Genomic DNA, 24581 nt, shown 5'->3' on the forward strand with positions numbered 1-24581 from the left:
ATACATTTACGTAGGTACTTTTTTAAAAACATAATAATAATAATAAAACCCTTATCCGCACCCCAATGGTGCATAGGGCACTGCGTCATATTAACGCAGTGTTATCTTGATCGTTTACACATGAAGGAAAGGTGATCAGCCCTCCGCTTCAGGTACCAGTCCAGGGTAATATTGAATAAATATGACAGTGAAAAAATCACTAATATTTATTTTACCCCCCTTGGGAATTGAACCCGGGACCTCCAGAACGGTAGCCGAGCGTGCTGACCATTACACTACGGAGGCGGACAAAAAAAAACATTCTCTCGTTTTTTTAAAACATTCTCTCTCTTAATATAAAAAAATATTTAAATTTACCAAAATCACATTAGAGATACGAGTTTTACATAATTCGGACATTGAAGAACAGAATTATTAACAAAATATGTAATGAGACGTAGTAATCGTCGGGTATGTATGAGGAGATGCACGAATGTGGAAGAGGCGAAGAATGTTTGCAAAGACAGAGTGGTGTGGCGTTCGATTCTCTCTGCCTTACCCTGCGGTGAAGCGGCGTGATGGTTAGTTTTTTAATTAGTTGTATTTAATGAAATCATTTCTAATTTATTTATATTTAAAAAAAGAGTATTAGTCCGCCTCCGTAGTGTAATGGTCAGCACGGTGGGCTACAGTTCTGTTCGATGTCCCAGGTTCGATTATCAGAGGGGTGAATCAAATAACATAATATAAGAGATTTTTTCACTCTAATATTTATTCAATATCACCCTGGACTGGTACCTGAAGCGGAGGGCTGATCACCTTTCCTTCATGTGTTAACAATCAAGATTATACTGTGTTTATATGATGCAGTGCCCTATGCACCACCGGTTGCAGTGCATCATATAAACGCAGCTCATAAGTGTTTTATAACTATCAAAAAAATGAACAATGAAATGTGAAGAAACCCAGTGTTGTTTGTGCATTTTTAAGAAAAGGTATTCTTTAATTATTTTTTTAAATATACTAAATATTTTACAAATGGAGAAAAAACATTCAGGTTTTACCTGAAAAGATTTGTTGCACAGTAAAAAGTTCAATATGTGGCTAGTAATTTATTTTTAATACATTGTATTTTATTTTTTAACTTTAAAAACGTTCTTCTGAAAAATCAAGTTTTTTTTTATTTATCACGTTCCTGAAAGGAGTGAGCGATATGATGCCTTATAATTGAATATCTTTATACATGAAAATGGTAAAATATTACGTCGATAAGTTTTTACCGGTTGACAGTAAACTGCTAGTAATATAATATTTGTATAATAATAAACAAATCTATCATCTTTGTAATTCGTCTACGCCAAAAATTCCACACGTCATCGCCAGTCAAAGTAATAAAAAAAGAAATTAACTTAAAAAAATACTACATGGTAAAAAAAATCAAGCTTTAGAACCGGTTTAAACTATTAAAATATAATGCCCCACATTTACTGAAATATTATAACTTATTATAATATGATAATTTATTACTGTCAAATTGTGTAAGATTTATATGACTTACCTACCAGTCTAGTCTGTAACGAAAAACCGTTCTTAAAAACCGATCGATCAAACGTATTCTAATATAAAAATATGTCTTATAATTATATATAAAAAATAATAAAACCCTCACCTGCACCCCAATGGTGCATAGGGCACTGCGTCATATAATAATAATAATATATAACCATATCCGCTCCCTAGGTGGAGCATATGGAGTCCACAAACTGTCTCCAGGCTTTTCTGTCGGCTGCCAGCTCCCTAAACAAACCTGCGTCATATAAACGCAGTGTTATCTTGATCGTTTACCCGGCCCGGGAGTCGTCTACCATGGGGTTGACCGTACAGTGCGATGTGGGGGAGTCTGGATGGTTACATTGATATAAATCAACATGATTAAACATTTCATTGAGTAAATATTTTTTTTATTTAAGAAAATATGTTGTTTATATTATTGATTGATATAAAATTACAAAAAAAAACTCACCCCCCAGATACAGTTTTGTAAATTATCCATTTATGACTCTTTTATACTTATTCAAGCTGTGATTGATCACCTTGACCTTATATATAATATAATAATAATAATAACAATAAACCCTTATACGCACCCAATGGTGCATAGGGCACTGCGTCATATAAACGCAGTGTTATCTTGATCGTTTACACATGAAGGAAAGGTGATCAGCCCTCCGACTCAGGTACCAGTCCAGGGTAATATTGAATAAATATTATAGTGAAAAAATCACTTATATTTATTTTACCCCCCTTGGGAATCGAACCCGGGACCTCCAGAACGGTAGATGAGAGTGCTGACCATTACACTACGGAGGCGAATAATTATAACATCTTGAAAATGGACAACTTTTATAATTAAAAATGTTATATTATTTATTGATTCGGCATTAACTTTGTGGAATGACATGATTATTTTATTAAAATTAAACACTTGAATATGCCACTTTATTGAGTTTTATTTATATATACGACTAGTTTCCAAAACTTACAGATGTTTTCATCTTCTGGTACAAATTGAAACATTAATTTGTACCAGAAGAAGAAAACATCTGTCGTTTTCGAAACTAGTCGTGTATTTAAATGAAACTCATTAAACAATGATTAAAGAAAACACTTCGTTTTTTACCACTTGAATAGTAAAAAAGTAGTAAAGTGTTTTCTTTAATCATTGTAACATGTCTTACCACAAAGTTAATGCCGAAACAATAAATAAACTCATTAAATATTTTATTTATTGTTTCGGCATTAACTTTGTGGTAAGACATGTTACAATGATTGAAGAAAACACTTCGTTTTTTACCACTTGAGGAAATATACTTAAATATACCACTCATTAAAGTGGTATATTTAAGTTTTTAATTTTAATAAAATTTAAAAGTGTTTATTAAGATAATGATATATATTTGTTATGAAATTCATAAAGCTGTGTGTATTTATAAATATTTATAACATTTTGAGTGTGTCCAAATACTTGTTCAAAAATCTGGTAATTAATTAATTCTTATTACTGGTCAAATTATAAGCTTAAATAAAAAAAAATAAAAAAACAGGTTATTTTCTAGCGTTTTTCATGTATGTGATTATAATCCTGGATTTGGACTTCACATACAAATGAAAGAGTTCCTACTCAATAAAAAAGCTTCTTTCATCTCACCATAGATGTCTATAGTGGAATTCGAGTGATTCAAGCACTCTATAATTTACCTCGTAGATGCCAAGACTTCCAATTCTTCTTATCTATGTTGAGATGTCAAAAAAAAAAACATGTGAACAGTAACTCCTAAGTAGAGATAATCCAGATTTGTGAACAAGTATTTGGACACACTCAAAATGTTGTAAATATAAAAGCTCTTCACGAAATTCACAATTATGCGACGAAATAAAAATGAAAATTGTTGAGTCACTCACCAAATGTGACATTTGTATTATAAATGATTTTAAGTAATCAGGAATTCTAGCTTGTAAAATTTTTACGTTTTGGTGCGATTTAATGATTTCATATTGGTTTAACACAGGATTGGTCACGTTTTGTCGCAACTTTAATTAAGATTTCGATAGAATACACAGAGAATAATAAGTAATTGGAGATAATCCAGATTTTGTGAACAGATACATATTTGGACACACTTAAAATGTTGTAAATATAACAGATTTGAATTTAAATAATGTTTTTGTGCTATATTGGAAATATAACGTTTTAGTGAGGACCTCCTATATCAGTTTATCGTTATATATATATTTTTAACTTCTTACCTAGAAAAAAAATTCTCATGTAAAAATCGTTACATATATTTTTTAAACTTCTAACCTAGAAAAAAATCTTTTAACCACCCTCATTAATTCCTCTCCTTTCCTTCTTCTTCCTGGTAAATCTATTATTTTATATCATACCTTTTTTTTTAAATCTCTGAACGTTTTTTAATAGTTTTATAACATAAATGTGGAATTGTTTAAACGGCTTTTTTTTAACGTAATTATTTTTGTTAATGTAATGTAATGTTTATTATTGTTAATGTAACTATTGTTTATTATATCGTTTTTTTATATGTAAGCTGTACAATTCCCGAACAAATAAAATAAAATAAATATTTTCAATGTTGTACAATACGGTAACATTTTACCTGTCGTAGACTCATCATAATATCGTGATGTCTCTCTCTGTCTCTCTGCTAGAGGGAGACGGGTGTATCCTCGTCCAGGTGTCCCCAAGAGGCAGACGGTGATGTCAGTGTCGTGTCTCCTCGAATTTCCGAAGACCAGGACGTCCCAGGAATACTAATGAGGCCTAATGCTCTGTGGGTGCCGACCGACGACTGCTAGCCCCTCGATATGGAGTTACCGATTGCAGATATATTGCGCCTTACTCATCGGCGTTCTGCATTCCTGGTAGTTCCAAGTGAGCCAAGGATGATCGTAACCCAGAAAATTGCACAAAGAAGCATGTCAACTTGCTTAAAATCATGTTTCTTAGTCCTAAATGATGCGTAGGGCACTGCACCAGTTGATGCCATGTTATCGTAATCGTAAATTAAAATATTTTTTAGGAAGGTGATCTCTCAATGCCACGTATTTCTGCATTCCTGGTAGCCTCGAGTGAGCCAAGGATGATTGTAACCCAGAAAATTGCACAAAGACTCATGGAGGTTGGCTAAAATCATGTTTTGTTTGCACTGAATGATGCATAGGTCACTGGATGCAATGTTATCGTTATTGTAAATTAAAATATTTAAGGCAGTGATCTCAATACGTTATCGTTCTGCGTTGCTAGAAATGACCTAATGATGATTTTATTTAAATTAAAATTGCATAATAACACATTTTGTTGAGATGTCGAATAAAGTCATTTTAAAAGCGGATTTTAACATTCAAAAAGTACATTTGAAAAATTCTGTTTTTAACGATCCTTATTTTTTGCCATTCTAAGCTATGCACTCTAAGGCAGCACGCTCGGCTTCCGTTCTGGAGGTCCTGGGTTCTATTCCCAGGGGGGGTCAATTAAATAAAAGTGATTTTTTCACTCTAATATTTATATTCAATATCACCCTGGACTGGTACTTGAAGCGGAGGGCTGATCACCTTTCCTTCGTGTGTTAACGATCAAGATAACACTGCGTTTATATAATACAGTGCCCTATTCACCAAGGGTTTGAAGGAATATATATTATATTTTAAAGAAACTCATTTTATCCTTTGGGAAGCGATCATTACCCAAGAGCTTGTACATCATTTTACATCTACGACATTCCTCGGTGATATTTGTATGAATGTGAATTATTGTATCTGGTTTCATTGACAAACGTATGGCCGTACGTGAAAACGCGCCAACGATGACGACCATAGGACGTAATTACCCGCCCGATGTACCATGTACTAGGACGGGACGATGTCGGGCTAAATCGCTAAGTGCGGGTTGCGCGGTGTGGATCGGCTGTATGGGGCACGTTCGGCTCGATGGATGGTCCCGAAAATAGACACGGTGCCTGAAAAGTACATTACCAGTTGATTTATTTACAACATTTTTAATGTGTCCAAATAATTGTTCACGCAAACACGTGTTTGATAATATCCTAACGAGACAAAACGCGTCACATATCGTATATGTAAACGAAGCAGAATTCAATCCATTAACCGTGTTTAATTTTGGATATATTACCTAAGCTTTATAAATTATTCAAATTTATCATAATGTCAAATACACTATAACATTTTGAGTGTGTCCAAATACTTGTTCACAAATCTGGATTATCTCCAATTATAGGAGTTATTTTTCATATTATTTTTTTGACATCTCATCAAAGTTGAAGAAGAATATGGAAGTCTGGGCATTTACGGGGCTGACGACCGTCATAGACTGGTTTATGTGATCACTTCACACACGTGTAACATTCACCAATTGTACCCATTATTGACAACCGCATTACTCAAATTCTTGGAAATATATGTTTGAAACAATTTCAAAACGTTGTTCTTGATTCACTTAGAACTTCACTAAAGACATCTATGGGTGAGATGTAAAGAAGCTTTTTATTGAGCAGAAACTCTTTTATATTCCTCTTCATCTTTGATGAGATGTCAAAAAATTATTTTAAAAATAACTCCCATAATTGGAAATAATCCAAATTTGTGAACAAGTGTTTGGACGCACTCAAAATGATACAGAGTCATGAATCCTGGTACAAATAGTGGTATTTACTGAGTAAAACATTAATTAAAAATTTAAATAAATAAATAAACTTAAGGAAAGGGTCCTAAATTGGCATGACCTAGATAACGTTGTCCACGATAGAAGGACCTACAAACAGAGAACCAAGAGAGCTGACACTAACATTCTACAAAGACTATAAGTTGGGATGGAGCCAGGAAGAAGAATTTTTTTTTTATTTTTATCTGTAGAAAGATGACGAAAAAGAAGAAGATTATTATAAATTGTATACCCTGATCTGAACCACACTGTGCGCAATCGTACAAATACACAAATTATAGGGCTGACTGTTTTTAAATTTAATATTGGAGTCAGATTATAATTACGTTATCGCCTCATGACTGTCAGGTACGGGGCACGAACGCCATACCACTCCATGCCACACCATGCCACACCATACCACGCCGAGCAGGTAGATCGTAATAGTGTAATGACACTCGGCTGTGATCTGTCGGCATAGAGCGATTACCCCAAACCCTGTGAATCATTCGAACAACGAAATATTCACTGTCCCATTTCGTAATAAGGAAAATAAGCGCTTTTATGAAGAGACATAGAAGTATTTTTTAAATTATAAAAAAAAAGTTAGTTTATATTACAACTAATAAAAACTATTATTTACACTTAATTTACATTATATACATATGTATACACACATATATATATATATATATATATATATATATATATATATATATATATATATATATATATATATATATATATATGTATATATATATATATTGATAATGGTAAAAGAAGGATGAAAGTAGACTGAATGCAGTCGAAATGCAATCTCTCAGAAGAATATGCGACAAAACGATGTTTGATAGATGTGCGAATAGTGAAATAAGGAAGGAATGCAAAGCTGAGATAAGCATTATCGATAAAATTAAGAAAGGTGTGTTGAGATGGTTTGGACATGTAGAACGAATGAGTGAGGAAAGAACGGTAAAACGGATTTATGAGGCGAATGTTAGTGGGAAAAGAAGCAGAGGAAGACCGAGAAAAACATGGCACAATCAGGTATGCCAAATACTTGAAAGTAGTCAGGTTAGGAGTCGTAACAATCGGCGGGTATGTATGAGGAGATGCATGAACGTGGAAGAGGCGAAGAATGTTTGCAAGGACAGAGTGGTGTGGCGCTCTATTCTCTCTGCCTACCCCTGCGGGGAAGCGGCGTGATGGTTGGTTAGTTAGTTAGTTTATATATATATATATATATATATATATATATATATATATATATATATATATATATATATATATATATATATATATATATATATATATATATATATATATATATATATATATATATATATATATATATATATATATATATATATATATATATATATATATATATATATATATATATATATATATATATATATATATATATATATATATATATTTACATCTCTTTACAGTAAACAAACCATTTATCTTTTAATTCTTTCAGACTCTTTTTCAACCCCTTACACATTAAATAATTTTACAGCATATTAATTTTAAGTCTCTTTTTATAGATAACCAGTTTAGTTCTTCTCTCATTTTTTCTATATTATTATATCTATTTTTCTTAAGAACTATCCTCATTTCTTTATTTTGTTTAATTTCTAATTTATTTAATTTTCTTTCATTTGCTAAAAATTATCTTGTTGAGCAGTAATCTATATGTGGAATAATGATTGTTTTATAAATAAGTTCTGCAGTATTTTTATTTAATTTATTCCTCAATCTTGATTTGATATTTTTGCACTTAAAAATTTGCACTTAAATTTGTATTTCTAATCAAAACTGTTCTAAAATGCCAAAATGTTAGTAACGACAGTTTGTCACGAAAGCGGCGATACGTACCAGCTGAACTTATGTGAATTATAATGTTTGACTCTTTATTAAATTAAACAACACCTCGTCAGTTTTTGGAGTCGTTTCCTTTTCGAGGCGGGCGCCTGAATTAGGGATGGTACCAGCGCGCCGGCTCGCCGTCTCGCCGCCAAACACGCGGCTTGGACGCGATAAATCAGATGGAACAGGAAACGCCGGCTCTGTAGATGAGCATCGCCTAAAGCGAAGCGCTCGCTGCAGCAGTTTGAGGCGCGCGGTGCAGAATCACCAATGAGCCATTAAATCACTTTATTTTAATTTCGTTTTAATTTATGACTGCTCGTAATATAAGGTCACGGGTGAGTTACAACAACCTATGACAATTCATTATAACTTTAAATTACATAATAATTTTTGTACGAAATTTGAGTAGGTATACTTTGTATAGTAAATTTTTATGATCTAAAAATGTATACTTGATAATGCTAAGTTTTCCTCGGTCCTCCTTTGCTTCTATAGCCGGCCCCATTCACCTCATAAAACTGTATCGCTATTATTTCTTCGCTCATGCGATCAGATCTGGGGCCGGAATACTCGGCGTAATAATAATGTGGAAGAGGCGAAGATTGTTTGAATAGACAGATTGGTGTGGTGGCGTTCTATTCTCTGTGCCTATCCTTAAGGGGAAGCGGCCCGGATATATATATATATATATATATATATATATATATATATATATATACATATCGATCAATTCGTTTAATTTTAAATCATTCGCGCATTGGCTACACATATACGAGTATATCGAACGTCATAAATAAAATAAAAAGATTTTTCAGTATAACGTTTTTAAAGTTTAAAAATACAACACAATGTATTAAAATAAATATCAAGCCACTTATTGAACCTTTTACTGTGCAACAGATATTTTTAGGTAAAATCTGAAGGTTTTTTCTCCATTTTAAAAATATTTAGTAAATTTAAAAAAAATATTAAACAATACCTTTTCTTCAAAATGCAAAAACAACATTTTTTGCCCTGTAGCGGGTAAATATTAAGTTAAAAATATGCCTCTTTTGCTGGTATATAATACATTTTCTGAGCATTCCGAAAATATGTACAACTGAAAATTGACGATTTTTGATTTATGACGTTCTTGAAAAGAGTGAGCGATATATCAGCAAGTAAAACTATTTAAATACAGAATTTTATTAAAACTATAAAAAAAAACTAACCTTCACTCACTTCAAAAACTTTTTGAAATCGTTCATTTCTACGTTAAACTTTTTAGCTTGTGAAACGTACAAGTTCAATATTTGATCTGTTCAGTATTCCGTGTCGCGTCCCCTCGGAATGGATGTCATTAATGACAATTTGGATTCCCGTCATCGTGTCCTTGGTAATTTACGAGTTTAGGCTTCCTGTCCACAGCTACTGGTGCCTTGTCGTCCCGACGTGATGGTCATGTGCTCACTCTGCTTCTAGGAATACTCTAAGGAAATGTTCCTTAAAAAAAACATCACATTTTACGGGTGTACGACCATGTTTGGGTACAAATATCGATGGACAATTTTTAAGTAATTTCTCTTTTTTGACTTCCATACGTCGTAGTCGTACAGGAGAAAATGACCAACTAATAAAACGTAATATGTTCAGGAAGGCCATTTAAGTCACTTTTGCTTGGTAAGAAAATAAAAATCAATGCAGTTAGTCATTTTTAACTTCTTCCTTCTTCCAACCCTTATCCGCACCCAACGGTGCATAGGGCACTGCATTGTATTGATGCGGTGTTATCTTGATCATTACTTACATGAAGGCAAGGTGATCACTCCTGCGCTTCAGGCACCAGTCCAGGGTAATATTAAATAAATAATAGTGGGTAGAATCACAAATATTTATTATCACCACTCTGGGAATCGAACCCAGGACCTCCAGGACGGTAGCTAAACACGCTAACCATTACACCATGGAGGCGGACATTTTTAACAAGTCAATATATTATACTTCCAAGTTTAAAATCATTTGGGAATTTTTTCAGGGCAATACTAAGCTAGAAGGATATCAAATAGTCAATGATCACGTTTTTGTAAAACAATGCATTTGGACACTTTCTCCTGTATGACTACGATATGGAAGTCTGGGTTTATGATGATATGGATCATAGGTTGGTTAAGTGATAACTTTACACAGTAAAACATTCACCAATTCTACCCATGATTGACAACCACACTACTCAAATTTTTAGAACTTCTGTGTGTATATATATTGTTCAAATTCGAATCATATTGCTTGAATAGACTACAATTTCAAGAAGGAAATCTACATATAGTAAGATGAAAAGAGTTTTTTATTGAACAGACACTCTTTCATTTAAAAAATAATATGAAAAATAACTCATAATAGGAGATTATTTAGATTTGGACACACTCAAATGTTGTATATAAGGAAAGATTTCTTTTAGGTGGGAGCTGTATTTATTATATACCTTGCTTATTAAATACATAGATTATACATCATTTAGTGGATTTTTGTTATGTGTAATCTATTAAAAGACAGATGTTTTATTTTAATCTGTGTTGAGAACAGGAGAGATAATCTAGTGTGGGTCGATAGTGTGTTCCTGATTGGCCCACATGTTGACATGTGTGCCAATCATTGACATGTCTGTCAGCATTTGCTCATTGCTGGGAGGAAACCACGTTGCACTCCTCTGGAGAAGGTGGACTGCTGACTGTCGTCAACAGACCTTCCGTTCCACTAAAAGAGGGTTCGGCATTTTGTGCCTTAGCTTGAAATGAACCCACAAGGAAAAAATGCAGAAAAAGGAAAAAGATAAAATGAAGAAAGGTGTGTTGAGATGGTTTGGGCATGTGGAACGAATGAGTGTAGAAAGGATCGTTAGACAAAATAATTAGGCGTACGTGGTTGGTAATACAAGCAGAGGAAGAATTCTTCTTCTTCTTCTCCTTCCTGCTAAATCTTTTATTTTATATAATACCTTTTTTTTAAATTTCTGAATGTTTTTTAATAGTTTTATCACGTAAATGTGAAATTGTTTATTTGGGTTTTTTTTTAACGTAACTATTTTTTGTTAATGTAATGTTATGTTTATTATTGTTAATGCAACTATTGTTTATTATATCATTTTTTTATATGTAAGCTGTACAATTCCCAAATAAATAAATAAATAAAAAAAATTAAAAAAAAGACTGATGTATACTTGGCATGATCAAGTATTTCAAGTACATGAAAGTGGTCAGGTCAGGAGGTGGCGAAGATTGTGTGCGAAGACAGCTTGGTATGGCGTTCTATTATTAAGTTATTTAGGTAGTTTTATGTGAATCGAATGAGTGAAGAAAGAAAAGTTCAACAAATATATGTGGCGAAAAGAAGTATTTCAAATACTCGGGCGTGGACAGGTCGAAAGTCGTGATAATCGTGGGGCATGTATGAAGAGATGCATGAATGTGGAAGTCCCGAAGATCATTTGGGAAGACAGATTGGTGTGTCGTTCTATCCTCTCTGCCTACCCTGGTGGATCGGTGTTGTGGTGACGTCGGTAATGATCAGAGAGGAGTGAGCATACCCGTTACAGCACGCGCCCAGCTCGCCTATGCGACCGCTGAATACATGATCAGAATACCTGACCAAGTAATGAGCAGTTATACCCGTGTCTTTGAATATGTAATTCAATTTCAAACGTCTTTGAATCATTTTGCGGATTTTAAAAACAAACACTACGATTGATTGAATTGTATAAAAGACCACCTCAGTTGATTCCGGATGAATTAATTTATTTATTTATTCAAATTCTTTTCATCTTATTCCTCATTATTGAAGATTGTGACTCTAAATGACTCTGATGAGTAATGACTCTTTTCCACTTATCCCTTGACTGCGCTACACCTAGCGCTCCAACTACATACGGTGTTTAAAAATGAAGTGGAATGCATCGAAACACGTGTCGCGATAGATTTTAAGTAATATATATATATATATATATATATATATATATATATATATATATATATATATATATATATATATATATATATATATATATATATATATATATTTACATATTTACATATATAAATATATATATATATATATATATTTATAATTTTACTGTGAATTTTCTTCCCCGAGGGGGGAAATATAATAAAATACCTAGGTACCTACCTATACATTTTATTAAGTACCTACATAAAACAGTTATACCACCAGATGTCGCATGCGTCGCACTGAATAAAACAAAAGACATCAGATGGAAAAAATATAATATTGTTAACTGTCAGAATCAGATAGATAGAAAATTATTATAAAGATTATTTATGAATAAACTTTTATTGTCATTTCATTAATTACAAAGCAACACATTGTTTATTTTATTATTATACACCCACTTTACATATTATTTACACCCAATTTACGAATGAAAATATTACCACGTTATATATATATATATATATATATATATATATATATATATATATATATATATATATATATATATATATATATATATATATATATATATATATATATATATATATATATATATATATATATATATATATATATATATATATATATATATATATATATATATATATATATATATATATATATATATATATATATATATATATATATATATATATATATATATATATATATATATATATATATATATATATATATATATATATATATTTTTATATACATATTATATTAAGGAGTATTACGTTTTATATATTAAGGAATACGGCCAATAAAGCAAGAGTGTACAAAAAAAATACTGTGAAATATAGAAAAGTGTGTCTAGAGTTTAATAAACCCTGATGATGACAAGGTTCTTGTTGAAACCGGTAGGTTTCAACTTAGGAGGAACTTAGTAGACTCAAAATATCTTTGTTTGATTTAAAATTAATACATAAAATATATCTTATGCTTAGTACGATGAAACAAAGGACACTAGTCATGAACCATGTTTATATCCGCCGAAGATATTAAAAAAATAACACGATATAAATATGCATATTCTCAAACAATACTAAGTAGTCGTGAGGGATGCGCTTTTCATTAATTTAGAATCAAACGCATCTTCATTCGTACGTGCCTCGGCCTGGGTACACGAAAATCCTAGACAAAGGACATTATGTTTTACCAACAACCGGATGCGATTATCCTGAAAACAGGAATACCGTGAGTCACGTGGACCGGAAGGATGCGCGCGTGGCAGCAGATCCGTAACTCGTCAACCGCAGTGTCCGGTTCTAGGACATTTAACATCAAACATAACATAATGTTTGTTTGTCTTTCTCTTCCCCACTAAACCTACACGGAATACTCAATTACGCAGACATTTTTATTTTATTTTATTTGGGAATTTAACATATCCGCGTTAGAGGTCCAGGTTCGATTCCCAGAGGGGTGAGAAAAAATATTTGCGATTTTACACTCTAAAATATTATTTATTGTTTCGGCATTTAGTTTGTGGTAAGACATGTTAAAATGATTAAGGAAACACTTGTTTTTATACCACTTGAGATTATTAATGACTACTAGTTTCGGAAGCTAAACGTCCTTCGTCGGGTCTTGGGCAAAATAACATTTAGGATTTTTACGGAGTGTGTGGAAGTTTTTTTGGTGAGAGTATTATGATGTTTTTAATGTTTTTGAATTAATATAAACCCTGATGATGACAATGTTCTTGTTGAAACCGGTAGGTTAAATTGTATTTTTAAAAAAGTGGTTATAACAAAGTTATTTCATTTTATAAAGTTTATAAAAAACAACGAATTTACGACAATCTGTTTTGACACAAATAATCTCATTAATTGATTCGGCAGTCACTTTGTGGTAAAATCTATCCATTTTTAATTAATGTTTTACTTAGTAAATACCACTATTTCTTAAAATCTCGACTAATAATCTCGACTATGTCCACTCCAAACGACGTTTTGTCGACGTTTTTGTTTGTTTTGTCCACAGATGGCATTAGTATATTTTAAGTGAGAACACCGCTTCCCAATGACTTTTTTGTGCCTTTTTTTATCTGGGAATACATCTTCCCGCTGCCCCCGAAAGGTTTAAGGAAATGTGATCAGTCCTGCGCTTCAGTTACAAGCCCAGGGAAAAATCGAATAAATATAGCGCCGAATGTCGTACATAAACATGTCCGTGGAAGAAAGAGATCCATCCTATCTTGAATCCTAATGGTGTTTGACCACAAACCTCGCTCTCTTGTGGCGGATAGCTAATTCCGAAGACAATGTTGCGGAAGACGTATCGGAGGACATTGTAGAAGACGAGCTGGAAGGTGAGAGATGAAGAAGGGTCCGGCGTGAGAGATCGTTAAACTTAACTGGGACATAAAATGCTCGGATTCGCAGATAAATATGTCAGTTTCAAATGACTGCAACTTCTCTTCTTGCTTTTATTGTTACGGATGCAACAATTTAAGCTGAAGGAACATTGTAGAATATCATATTACGAAATATATATACATATATATATATATAAATATATATATATATATATATATATATATATATATATATATATATATATATATATATATATATATATATATATTTATAAATATATATATAGTTTTCAGTCCAAATTATAAAGCAACACTTTTTAAAGATGATATACCAAAAAAGTCCCAGTTTAGTAACCGAAAAAAAATCATAATTTTGTAGTTAATTTGTAGATTTTCGATTTTTTCGCACAAAAATTATAAATGCTCCTTTAAATAATAAAAAATAAACACATTTTTGTTTTAAATACATTTGCATAGGAACATAACACTAACAATTATCAAAAACCAACAAAATCAGTACCTACTTTGTTGTTCCTTCTTTTTTTATTACTGCTTCAATACGTTTTGGCATGGATTTAACCTAATTTTGTTTGAAGTATTGGGAAAAATTTTCAAATCATACTTTTCCGATGTTTTCATTTAACGAATGCTTCATTTGATTTATTTCTTCTACTTTTATGTTTCTTCCAAGAAACATAACTATATATTTTTGCAACCCTTATCCATAATTTTATTCTTCGTCACTCCCTCTACCTCTCCTCTTTCAAACCTTACCTCATTCTTCTTTATTTACCTTGTATTAATTAATTTACTGTTTTATTTTTCTTTTTGTGATCATATGGTATGTCGATGAAAACATCTGTAGTCTTCGAAACTAGTCGTGTGAAATGAAATTAAATTCAATTACTGGTTTAATACAAGTGTTATTTTTTCAATAATTTACATTTTCATTAAAATAAAATGTTTCAATTATTCGTTCATTCACATTGAAAAATCGATGAAATGAAATATCAAACAAAAAAGCTAAAATGAAAATAAGTTACTTAATCAATTAAGATCGAACCTTGGATCTCGTGTATAACTGCCAAACACCCTGACCACTAGACTGCGAAGGCGGACAAATAAGTCGAAACACTTTTTTCTGCTTTTCACTTATGTACGTAACGTGTGGGAAGGGAAAAGAATGCATCACAGAGTGATTATGTTTAGTTCCCAGAACGTATCAGTTCGCTCGTTCACTGTCAATGACAATATTAAAAATTGTATTCAAAGGTCCTAGCCCGCTCAGTAATTGAATATGGGAATAATTGAAGGCATAATGACCCGAAAAAGGATGCAGGACGTGTGATTTGGGACCCCCTCTATCCCACTTAGAATAATATACAAATCTGTGCACAGGGTGTTTGGGAAATGACTCGATAAAATTAAGATGAACCAACAAAAATCGTCAATGTTTCAGTGACATTTTGCAAACTTTATTATTATTTTATTTTAAATTGGAAAATGGTTTAGTATTTATGTTAAATTAAAATGTAACTTTGTTTTAAAATCACTATAAATATTTTATTGTAATTTAATTAAAATGTTTACCGGTTCGAAGCTAACCGCTTCTTTATCAAGACTGATTAATATTTTATATTATATAGTATACAAAGTATTAATCAGTCTTGATAAAGAAACGGTTAGCTTCGAAACCGGTAGACATTATAATTAAGTTAATAAACTTTTATATTAATAAATTAATTATAGTGATTTTAAAGTTACATTTTAATTATAAAAACGAAAAATCACAAAGTTAGTGCTTCAAATATAAATCACATAGTATTTATTTATTTTTTCTCTATAACTTCTTATTATACTTAGATTATAGGCTGGTATAAGTGATCGTTTTATAACGTGTAAATTTACCATGATTAGCACACCACTTATTAACTTTCGGAAGTTATAATTTTACTGTATTATTATTTTATAATTATTTCAGACATTCATATTCTTCTTCTTTTTATGTTGAAACGTAAATGTTAATTAATACTATGTGAAGATGAATTACGAATTTGTAAACAATGATTTGGTCACACACAAAATATTGTGAGATTTGTCTTTTGATTATAAAATAATAATAATAAAACCTGCATAGTTTTCATCCTTCAATATTGTTCTAGGCACTCAATGCTTCAATAAGTACCTGAATATTTTTCATACTTCTATAGTGTTCTAGTTACTATTGAGTAACTAGAACACTGTTGAAGTATATGCAGGTACTTGTGAAGCATTGAGGGCTAGAACAATATTGAAGTATGAAAACTATGCATTGGCATTATAAATACCTGCATAGTTTTCATACTTTAACAGTGTTCTAGCTACTCAATGTATTTTAAGCACCTTTTTAGTTTTCATACCTCAATATTGGTCTAGCTACTCAATATATTTTTAGTGCCTTTATATTTTGCCCGCGAGAGCAAAAAGCCTTCTTAGGACGTCGGAAATGAAGACTCTACGACCCATTGCAGGCCCAACACTTCGCGACAGAGTTAGAAACTCAGAAATAAGAAAAATCTGCGATGTTGAAGATGTTGTGCGATGGGGAAGAGAAAGAAGACGTTTCTGGAGAGATTATGTGGGAAGAGCGATTTCGGATCGAGTGGTGAGGGTGGCAGCGGACAGCAGCATAAGCAGGATCAGACTCCCAGGAAGACCACTTAAATGATGGAAGGATAGCTGGTCTTCCACCTCCCAGGAGCGGACCGGAGAATGACAGGACCTAGTCCTAAAAGAAGAAGAAGAGGAAGAAGAAGAATATATTTTTCTCAAGTTAATAGTGTTCTAGCTACTCAATGTACTATAATTCTTCGCAAACAATTTAAGTTGTTAGTTAGAACATGCATAGTTTTCACACTCATTGATGATTTCGTCAGTTTGCATCCACCCTGTAGGGTAAGATAATGCCTGACCGGCGAACTGTCTGTCATTTGCGGGGAGGGCCGGCTCCGCCCCCTATTAGGCCTCGGCCCGCCCCCCGGGCCCCACGGCTCCGAGCCCCATCACCGCAGGGCCCATACATCACACCATACACCATACACCATACACCATACACCATACCCCGTACACCGTGCGCCGTACATCATCATCGCTCCCTTCGGGGAAGCGGCCCACGCGGCCCTGTGCGCCCATTATCAGACTTGTCGTGGAAGTGCGTGAAATGGTACTGCGCGACGTTTTACGACTATCACTCTGAGAAGGGTCATCGACCTTAAATCGTCGGATATCTGTGTCTAGAATGTTCTAATAACCATGTCTTCAACAATTACGTCTTACGTTATCACATCCAACATAGGTATTGTAGTCGTACAGGAGAAAGCGACCAACTAACAGAACGTAAAATGTTCAGGAGGGCCATTCAAGTCACTTTTGCTTGGCTAGAAAATAAACATCAATGCAGCTAGCCATTTTTAACAAGTCAATATCAATATATTATACTTCCAAGTTTATAATCGCTTTGGGATTTTTCAGTACTACCCTGGACTGGTACCTGAAGCGGAGGGCTGATCACCTTTCCTTTGTGTGTTAACGATCAAGATAACACTGTGTTTATATAATGCAGTGCCCTATGCACCATCGGGGTGCGGATAGGGGTTTGAATTGAATGATATCAAATAATCAATAATCACATTTTTGTAAAAAATGCACTTGGTCACTTTCTCCTGTATGATTACGATATGTGTATTTCAATAGTGTTCTATGAATTCGATATATTAAAAATATCAACATACTATTATTTTAGTTTACTTTTTGAGTCAAGGGAATGTTTTTAGAATATTTTTAGTCTAAAACAATTGACATAATACCTACTATGATGAAACACGTGATTATTGATCAAAACAACTACACATCGATGTGACACAGTCCCTTTAGCACCATTGAATACAGATAAGAGTTAGAAGACGAAGAAAGATGGCACATAATTAAACACTGTCACTTTCCGCCTTTTATATTGGTCTTGTCACCATTTAGTCTGAATGCCTTCGGGAGGCGATATCGTTATGGGGTTTCGGAGTCTGCGAGCGAGCTGCATGGTCGCCCCACGGGGTGTCTGGCCGATTGACTGATTGACGGACATCATGCTGATGGATGTCCCGTCATCTGGCGGACAGGGACCCAGGAATCATTAAGATATTTAACAGCAAAAAATAATTTTTATTATTGTTAACTATAAAGTGGTGAGCGAACCCTAAAAATTATCATTTCTTAAGTATAATTCATATTTTTAAATTTAAGTTTTACTTGGTAAATACCACTATTTATTAAAATTTATGTTGCTTAAAAATAATACGTAACGCATCGAAACTCGCCTAACAATACATTTTAAGTAATAGTAGTATTTACCAAGTAAAACTTAAAAATGAATAAATATTACCACAAATTTTGTCACTCGTGATACCGAAATATTGTTTTTAATAATCAGGTAAAAAAATCATACCAACGTCATTTTTGCAAAATTTAGTATGGTGTTAGTAAATACATATTTATTTTTGAATATATTATATAAGTATACTACTTATATGAATTAGAAAGATGAAAGTAGACCGAATACAGTCGAAATGCGTTCTGTGAGACAAATATGACAAAAGTTGTACGATAGTTGTTCGAATGGTGGTATAAGGAAAGGGCGCAAGGCTAAGAGAAAATCACTATGAAAAAGATGGGTGTGTTGAATAGGTTTGGGCGTGTGAATCGAATGAGTGAAAAAAAAATACTAAAACAAATTCATAGAGAATATGGTTGGTAATAGAAGCAGAGGAAGACCGTGGAAAACTTGCCACGATCGAATATTTAAAATACTGTATTTATTTTAAATCAGACTCAGATTTTTTGAGTCTACTAAGTTGTATTTTATTAACAAAAAACACATAAAAAATTATATTGTGACAATTGTTTCGCCTTGTTAGGGCATTATCAAACGAATGTCATTTAAACGCCAAGTCAATAAATAAATTTAAAATACTTGTTCGTGGTCAGGTCAGGAGTCGAAATAATCGGCGAGTTTGTATAGAAAGGTGCATGAATGTGGAAGAAACGCAGATTTTTTAGAAAAGGCAGATTAGCGTAGCGTTCTGTAGAATATTTTCTGTCTACCCCTGTGGAGAAGCAGCACGATGGTTAATTAGTTAGTTTTTTTATACTGCTTTTTGCAACGTACCTGTCTTTATGAATGAAAATATTTTTTAAAATGAGTTCGATGGTTGTATGGTATAATATGTGGAGGTCCTCACCAAAACGTTACATTTCCATTATAATGATTTTAAGTAATCAGGAATCGTAGCTTGTAAAATTGTTACGTTTTGGTGCGATTGAATGGTTTCATATTGGTTTAACACAGGTTTGGTCACGTTTTGTCGCAACTTTAATAAAGATTTCGATAGAATACAGTAAACAGAACAGATTTGCATTTAAAGGATTGTTTGTGCAATATTGGAAATGCAACTTTTTGGTGTGGACCGCCATAACTTACAAATTTTCCTGCATGTGTTTTAAAACTTATCCCATTTTATCATCAGGATCAAGGTCCTTTTAAAAAGACTCAAATTTCAATTTAAACAAGCCTCTCGTTTGACGATGTGCATCAAATTGATTGCCCGCATCCCGAGATTGACAAGGTAGTCAGTCAGTCAGCCCGTCACCCACCGTGGGTTAATGGCTCGAGATAAAGACGTTGAATTAACAATGAAATGATCAGGAAGCCGGGCTCGCTCTCCTACCTGTATTAATTCTAGATAACCGGTGATATATTGAAGGTTTTACCCCTGTAAATTGGAGCGATTTGTTTGCTTTTTAAAGCTTAATTTTTCTTGTAGATTGCGAATTTATCAAGATTTGTACTCTAATAGAGATGTATGATAAATCTAGTGAAGGATATTATTGGTACCATAAAATAAGCTAGGAAATAAAATGCCGAACCCTCTTCTAGTGGAACGGAAGATCTGTTGACGACAGTCAATTATCCCAATAAATGAAAGCATTCTTTTTATTTTTAAAACTTCATTTATCTTGTAGATTGGGAATTTACTGAGATTTGTTTTCGATAATAGAGATACATGATAAAAACAGTGAAGGACATTTTTACCATTAACTAAGCTAACAAGCTATAAAAAATGCCGAACCATCTTCTAGTGGAACGGAAGGACTACTGACGATAGTCAGCAGTCCGGCTTCTCCTGAGGAGTGCAACATGGTTTCCTCCCAACAATGAGCAAATGCTGAAAATTGCAGTTTTCAAATAACTGAAAAATATAAAAATATTACTTTACTTTTCCATTGCAAAATATAAATACCAATTTGATGTTTTTTTCTTTTTAATTTTTACTTATAATAACGAATTTTGAGATTTTTTCTTCTGTTTCTTCGGAGACCTATTAAGCCATCATTTCATATTCTTATTTTTTGCTACAAATTACATTGCTCAGAACTTTGTATTGAAGGGTTCTTCATCCATATTTACTCTTCACTCTTGGGAATATCAACCCTTTGTTGAGGGTGAGACGGGTATGTTGTGTACTTGAGGATTTTTATACTTTTTTTTTACAATCGTCATCTAATCGCTGTTATTCGGTTGTTCCAGGTAAAAAGTGGCGCTCGTTGACTCCCCAGGACAGGCGGCCCTACGTGGAGGAGGCGGAGAGACTGCGGGTCATCCACATGACGGAGCACCCCAACTACAAGTACAGGCCGCGCAGGCGCAAGCAGAACAAGGCGAGGGCCCCCGCGCAGGCCCAGGCGGCCGCCGCGCCCAGCCAGGACGTCGACCACTCCCGGTACCAGCCGCCCAGGATGTCCCCGTCCAGCGCCTACATCCCCAACTCTTCATCCCTCTCCCCCAATCTGTCCCACAACAACTTCGGGTCGCCGCACCGAGTGGACTACGGACAGAACTCCGACTATCTTCCCAACTCCCCGTCCCAAAGCATGGACTCCTCCATCAGACAGAAGATGATGAACATTAGCAGCCCTCTAGCGCATTATTCGTCCTCCGCGTCAGCGCCTCTCGGAAGCCCCGATGTATCAGGTTACCAGAAGATGCAGGTGGAGAACGGCGCTTATTCCAGCTCCGGATTTACGCTATACCAAAACTCTCCTTTAGCTAATAATTACGACAGTTATTCTAACGATCCAAAGACTCCTTACGGTTCTAGTAGTCATCATATCATGCATACTCCCGAGTCGTCTCCGACGCAGTCCCCCGAACCCGAGGGAAATAAGGCGGTCAAGGTGGAACCGGATTCGAAGAGGAAGTCCGAATCTAGCCCTAGGGGATCCGACAAATCGAGGTCTACTTCGGGCAGCGTGGATGACGCGGCCGCTCTTCCGACGCCAGAAATGTCTCCGATGGAACACGAAAAGGAGAACTACCAATACAGCGACGAAAAGAGGCAAGCGGCTCTGAATGCGACGCTTCTAGCCAATAACCAAAACAACCTGAACCTCGCGACGTTGTCTAACGTTCCTCTGTCGTCCGGTTCTCTGATGCCTCCGACGTCGGGTACTCTGTCCCCCGCCGTACAGAACTCGTACCAACATAAGATGCAACAGTCTATGTCTGTCGCGTACAGGCAAGCCCCGACCCTGTCGTACTCGAACCACACGGCTCCCATCACCGCCATGGGCATGGCCAACGGCATGTACGTCATGTGCACCCAGAGAGGCATCTTGGACCAGGGCCACATCGTCACCGGGACTTTCTTCCCGCCGGTCGCCACTTCTCAGGACCACCAAACTCTGGGAGCCTCTCCCGCGACCGGGACCCTTGCGGGCAGCATGTCCTCCAACCATTCCATAGGCATCAACCAACAGAGCAACGTTCCTTGCCTGGACACCACGACCATGAGCTACTCTACGAACACTCTCTCGTATCCCGGCTACGCGAATCAGTACAATCAGATCCCGTACAAGAGCGAGATTTACTCCCAACTTCCGTACAAGGATTCTAAAGAATACCAAAGCGTTCAGTACGACAAGTCCAATCATTACGCGTACATGAACAGCCCTCTAGGGGAACACGCCTACTTGCAAGATCAAGCGCAAGTAAGGCAGATACACAACGGATCTCCAGTTTCTGACGTGGACACGGGCGAGTTCGACAAATATTTGAAGTACTCAAATACAGACAGCGTCACGGCTAACAGTCCATTATCCCACCGGTCTTCTGGAGATCAAGTATCTGACCCGAGAGACGGAGGGTCGTCTGGCTTGGACACCAACCACAATTACCAGGACAACAGGAGCGTCCACGACTACCAAAGCCCTCACGATGTGTACGCGGCCAGGAGTGACCAATACCACAACGGGATCGACTACAACACCGGGCAAGACTACCAGCATCCGAGGCCTGGAGAGCTGTACTCTGATCGTGGATACAGCTTCGTGCCTCCTCTCGGCCACACGTCAGTGATTCTCCAAAACACTCAGATCTACCAGGGCAAGGCTGCAGAGGTAGGAGCTCAGGTGATCGCAGGTTCTCCTCTGGTACCGGAAACGCCCGTTCCTCCAGTGCTCAGACCGGAAGACGACTTCAGCGTCATCTTGGCAGGAGTCAGGCAGACTTGCTACAGCAACTGACTAGAATAGTCTGATCTGCGGACAATCCCTGTTTTGTGATGGATCTCGCGTTGTTTTAATAAATCGATTCGACTAATTAAATAAAAAACAGAATTGATACCGTACTTAAAACCGACAACCAGGAATGTAATATTGTATTTGTAATTATGTAATAAACAAAGATATTCTATTATTTATTGATTTGGCATTAACTTTTATAGCGCTTGTATAATACCACTTATTCAGTTTTATTATGTATCACGCGACTAGCTTCGAAAACTACAAATGTTTTCATCACAAGAACATGAACATGTATTTGTGATTACCTGTCTATGAAAACATCTGCAGTTTTCGAAACTTATCGTGTAAAATAAAATAAAACTCAAAAAGTGGTCTAATACAAGTGTTTAATTTTTAATAAACAACATTTTAAAGATATTATTTCTGATTTTGACACTCAGCACAATATTTTAAATAAATAAACTACTAGGTGTTTTCGTACTATAATTATTACATAATATAATCAACGGACGTTGAACACTTTTATACGATTTGGACCCAATAGATGGCGCTGTAGTCGAGATATAAAAAAGTCATATCTCTGGAACCAATGGACCAAATGACGCCAAATTTTGGTCATACGTTAGTTTGGCCCCAATACACTAATTAACATTTATTCCAAAAATATACATGATATCAAATATTTTATATCCACTTTACTTTTACGACTATTTTACATGTAAAATAAACATATCGGATTATGGTATTTTTGTAAATTTATATAAAATGTTAAATAATTATGACATTGTTAAATCTGGGTGCTACGAGATGACTTGTATATTTAATATAGATTTTTAAGAGGATATGTACTCATGTACAATTTTATCAAAATTTCTATTTAAGAAGGTTTATTTTTAAATAATATATATTTTATTAAAAATATATATTTTATTTACCACCTAATTATCAATAAATGAATGAAATACTATATTATTATTATATAATATTTAAAATGCAATAAAAACATTTAATGTTGAAATTTCATACTCTAAATATATATTTTTAAATAAATTTTAATTTTATCATTGCACATACATATGCTTAATTTACTGTTTTAATACGAAAGGTGCATATGTTGATTACGTATTGATTACTGTAAATATGTAAATATATACACACATATATATATATATATATATATATATATATATATATATATATATATATATATATATATATATATATATATATATATATAATGTTTTCATTTAATCTTGGCTTCCATATGTTAAAAATGTATATTTTATATGTTACTGAGTATTTAGTTAAAAAATATTTATTTATAATTAAAATTTTAAATGAAAATATAGTTAGGTTTATATTATTATATTTTAAGTTTTTTATTCCAAATATATGAATTTAAATGTAATATTTAGGTATTTTTATTGATCATTGTGTTCAAAGATACTCTGCACAAAAAAAAATAGTAAATAAATAAAATATTTGTTTTTTCCTTTTTGTCTGAGGTTTTTTTCTGAGTCGCTTCCAAAATATGTTGAGAACTTTTTTTAAATCAATTAAATATTTATTTAT

The 24581-nt window shown here is 34.0% G+C and overlaps 1 protein-coding gene across 2 annotated transcripts in view; it reads left to right on the forward strand.

Moving 5' to 3' along the window:
• The window catches only part of LOC148302911 (uncharacterized), a 171552-nt gene extending 147526 nt beyond the window's left edge, over positions 1-24026 (forward strand). For both annotated transcript variants that reach the window (XM_088270858.1, XM_088270859.1), the window contains one exon: positions 21016-24026. In XM_088270858.1, the coding sequence (XP_088126984.1) occupies positions 21016-23009 (1994 nt within the window). In that variant the 3' untranslated portion in view covers positions 23010-24026. The remainder of the gene's footprint in view (positions 1-21015) is intronic.
• The last annotated feature ends 555 nt before the right edge of the window (positions 24027-24581 follow it).

Source organism: Brachycentrus maculatus, unplaced genomic scaffold (genome assembly GCF_059751285.1).
Source record: "Brachycentrus maculatus isolate JH-2025_06_01 unplaced genomic scaffold, ASM5975128v1 h1tg000397l, whole genome shotgun sequence".
Taxonomy (NCBI): Eukaryota; Metazoa; Arthropoda; class Insecta; order Trichoptera; family Brachycentridae; genus Brachycentrus; species Brachycentrus maculatus.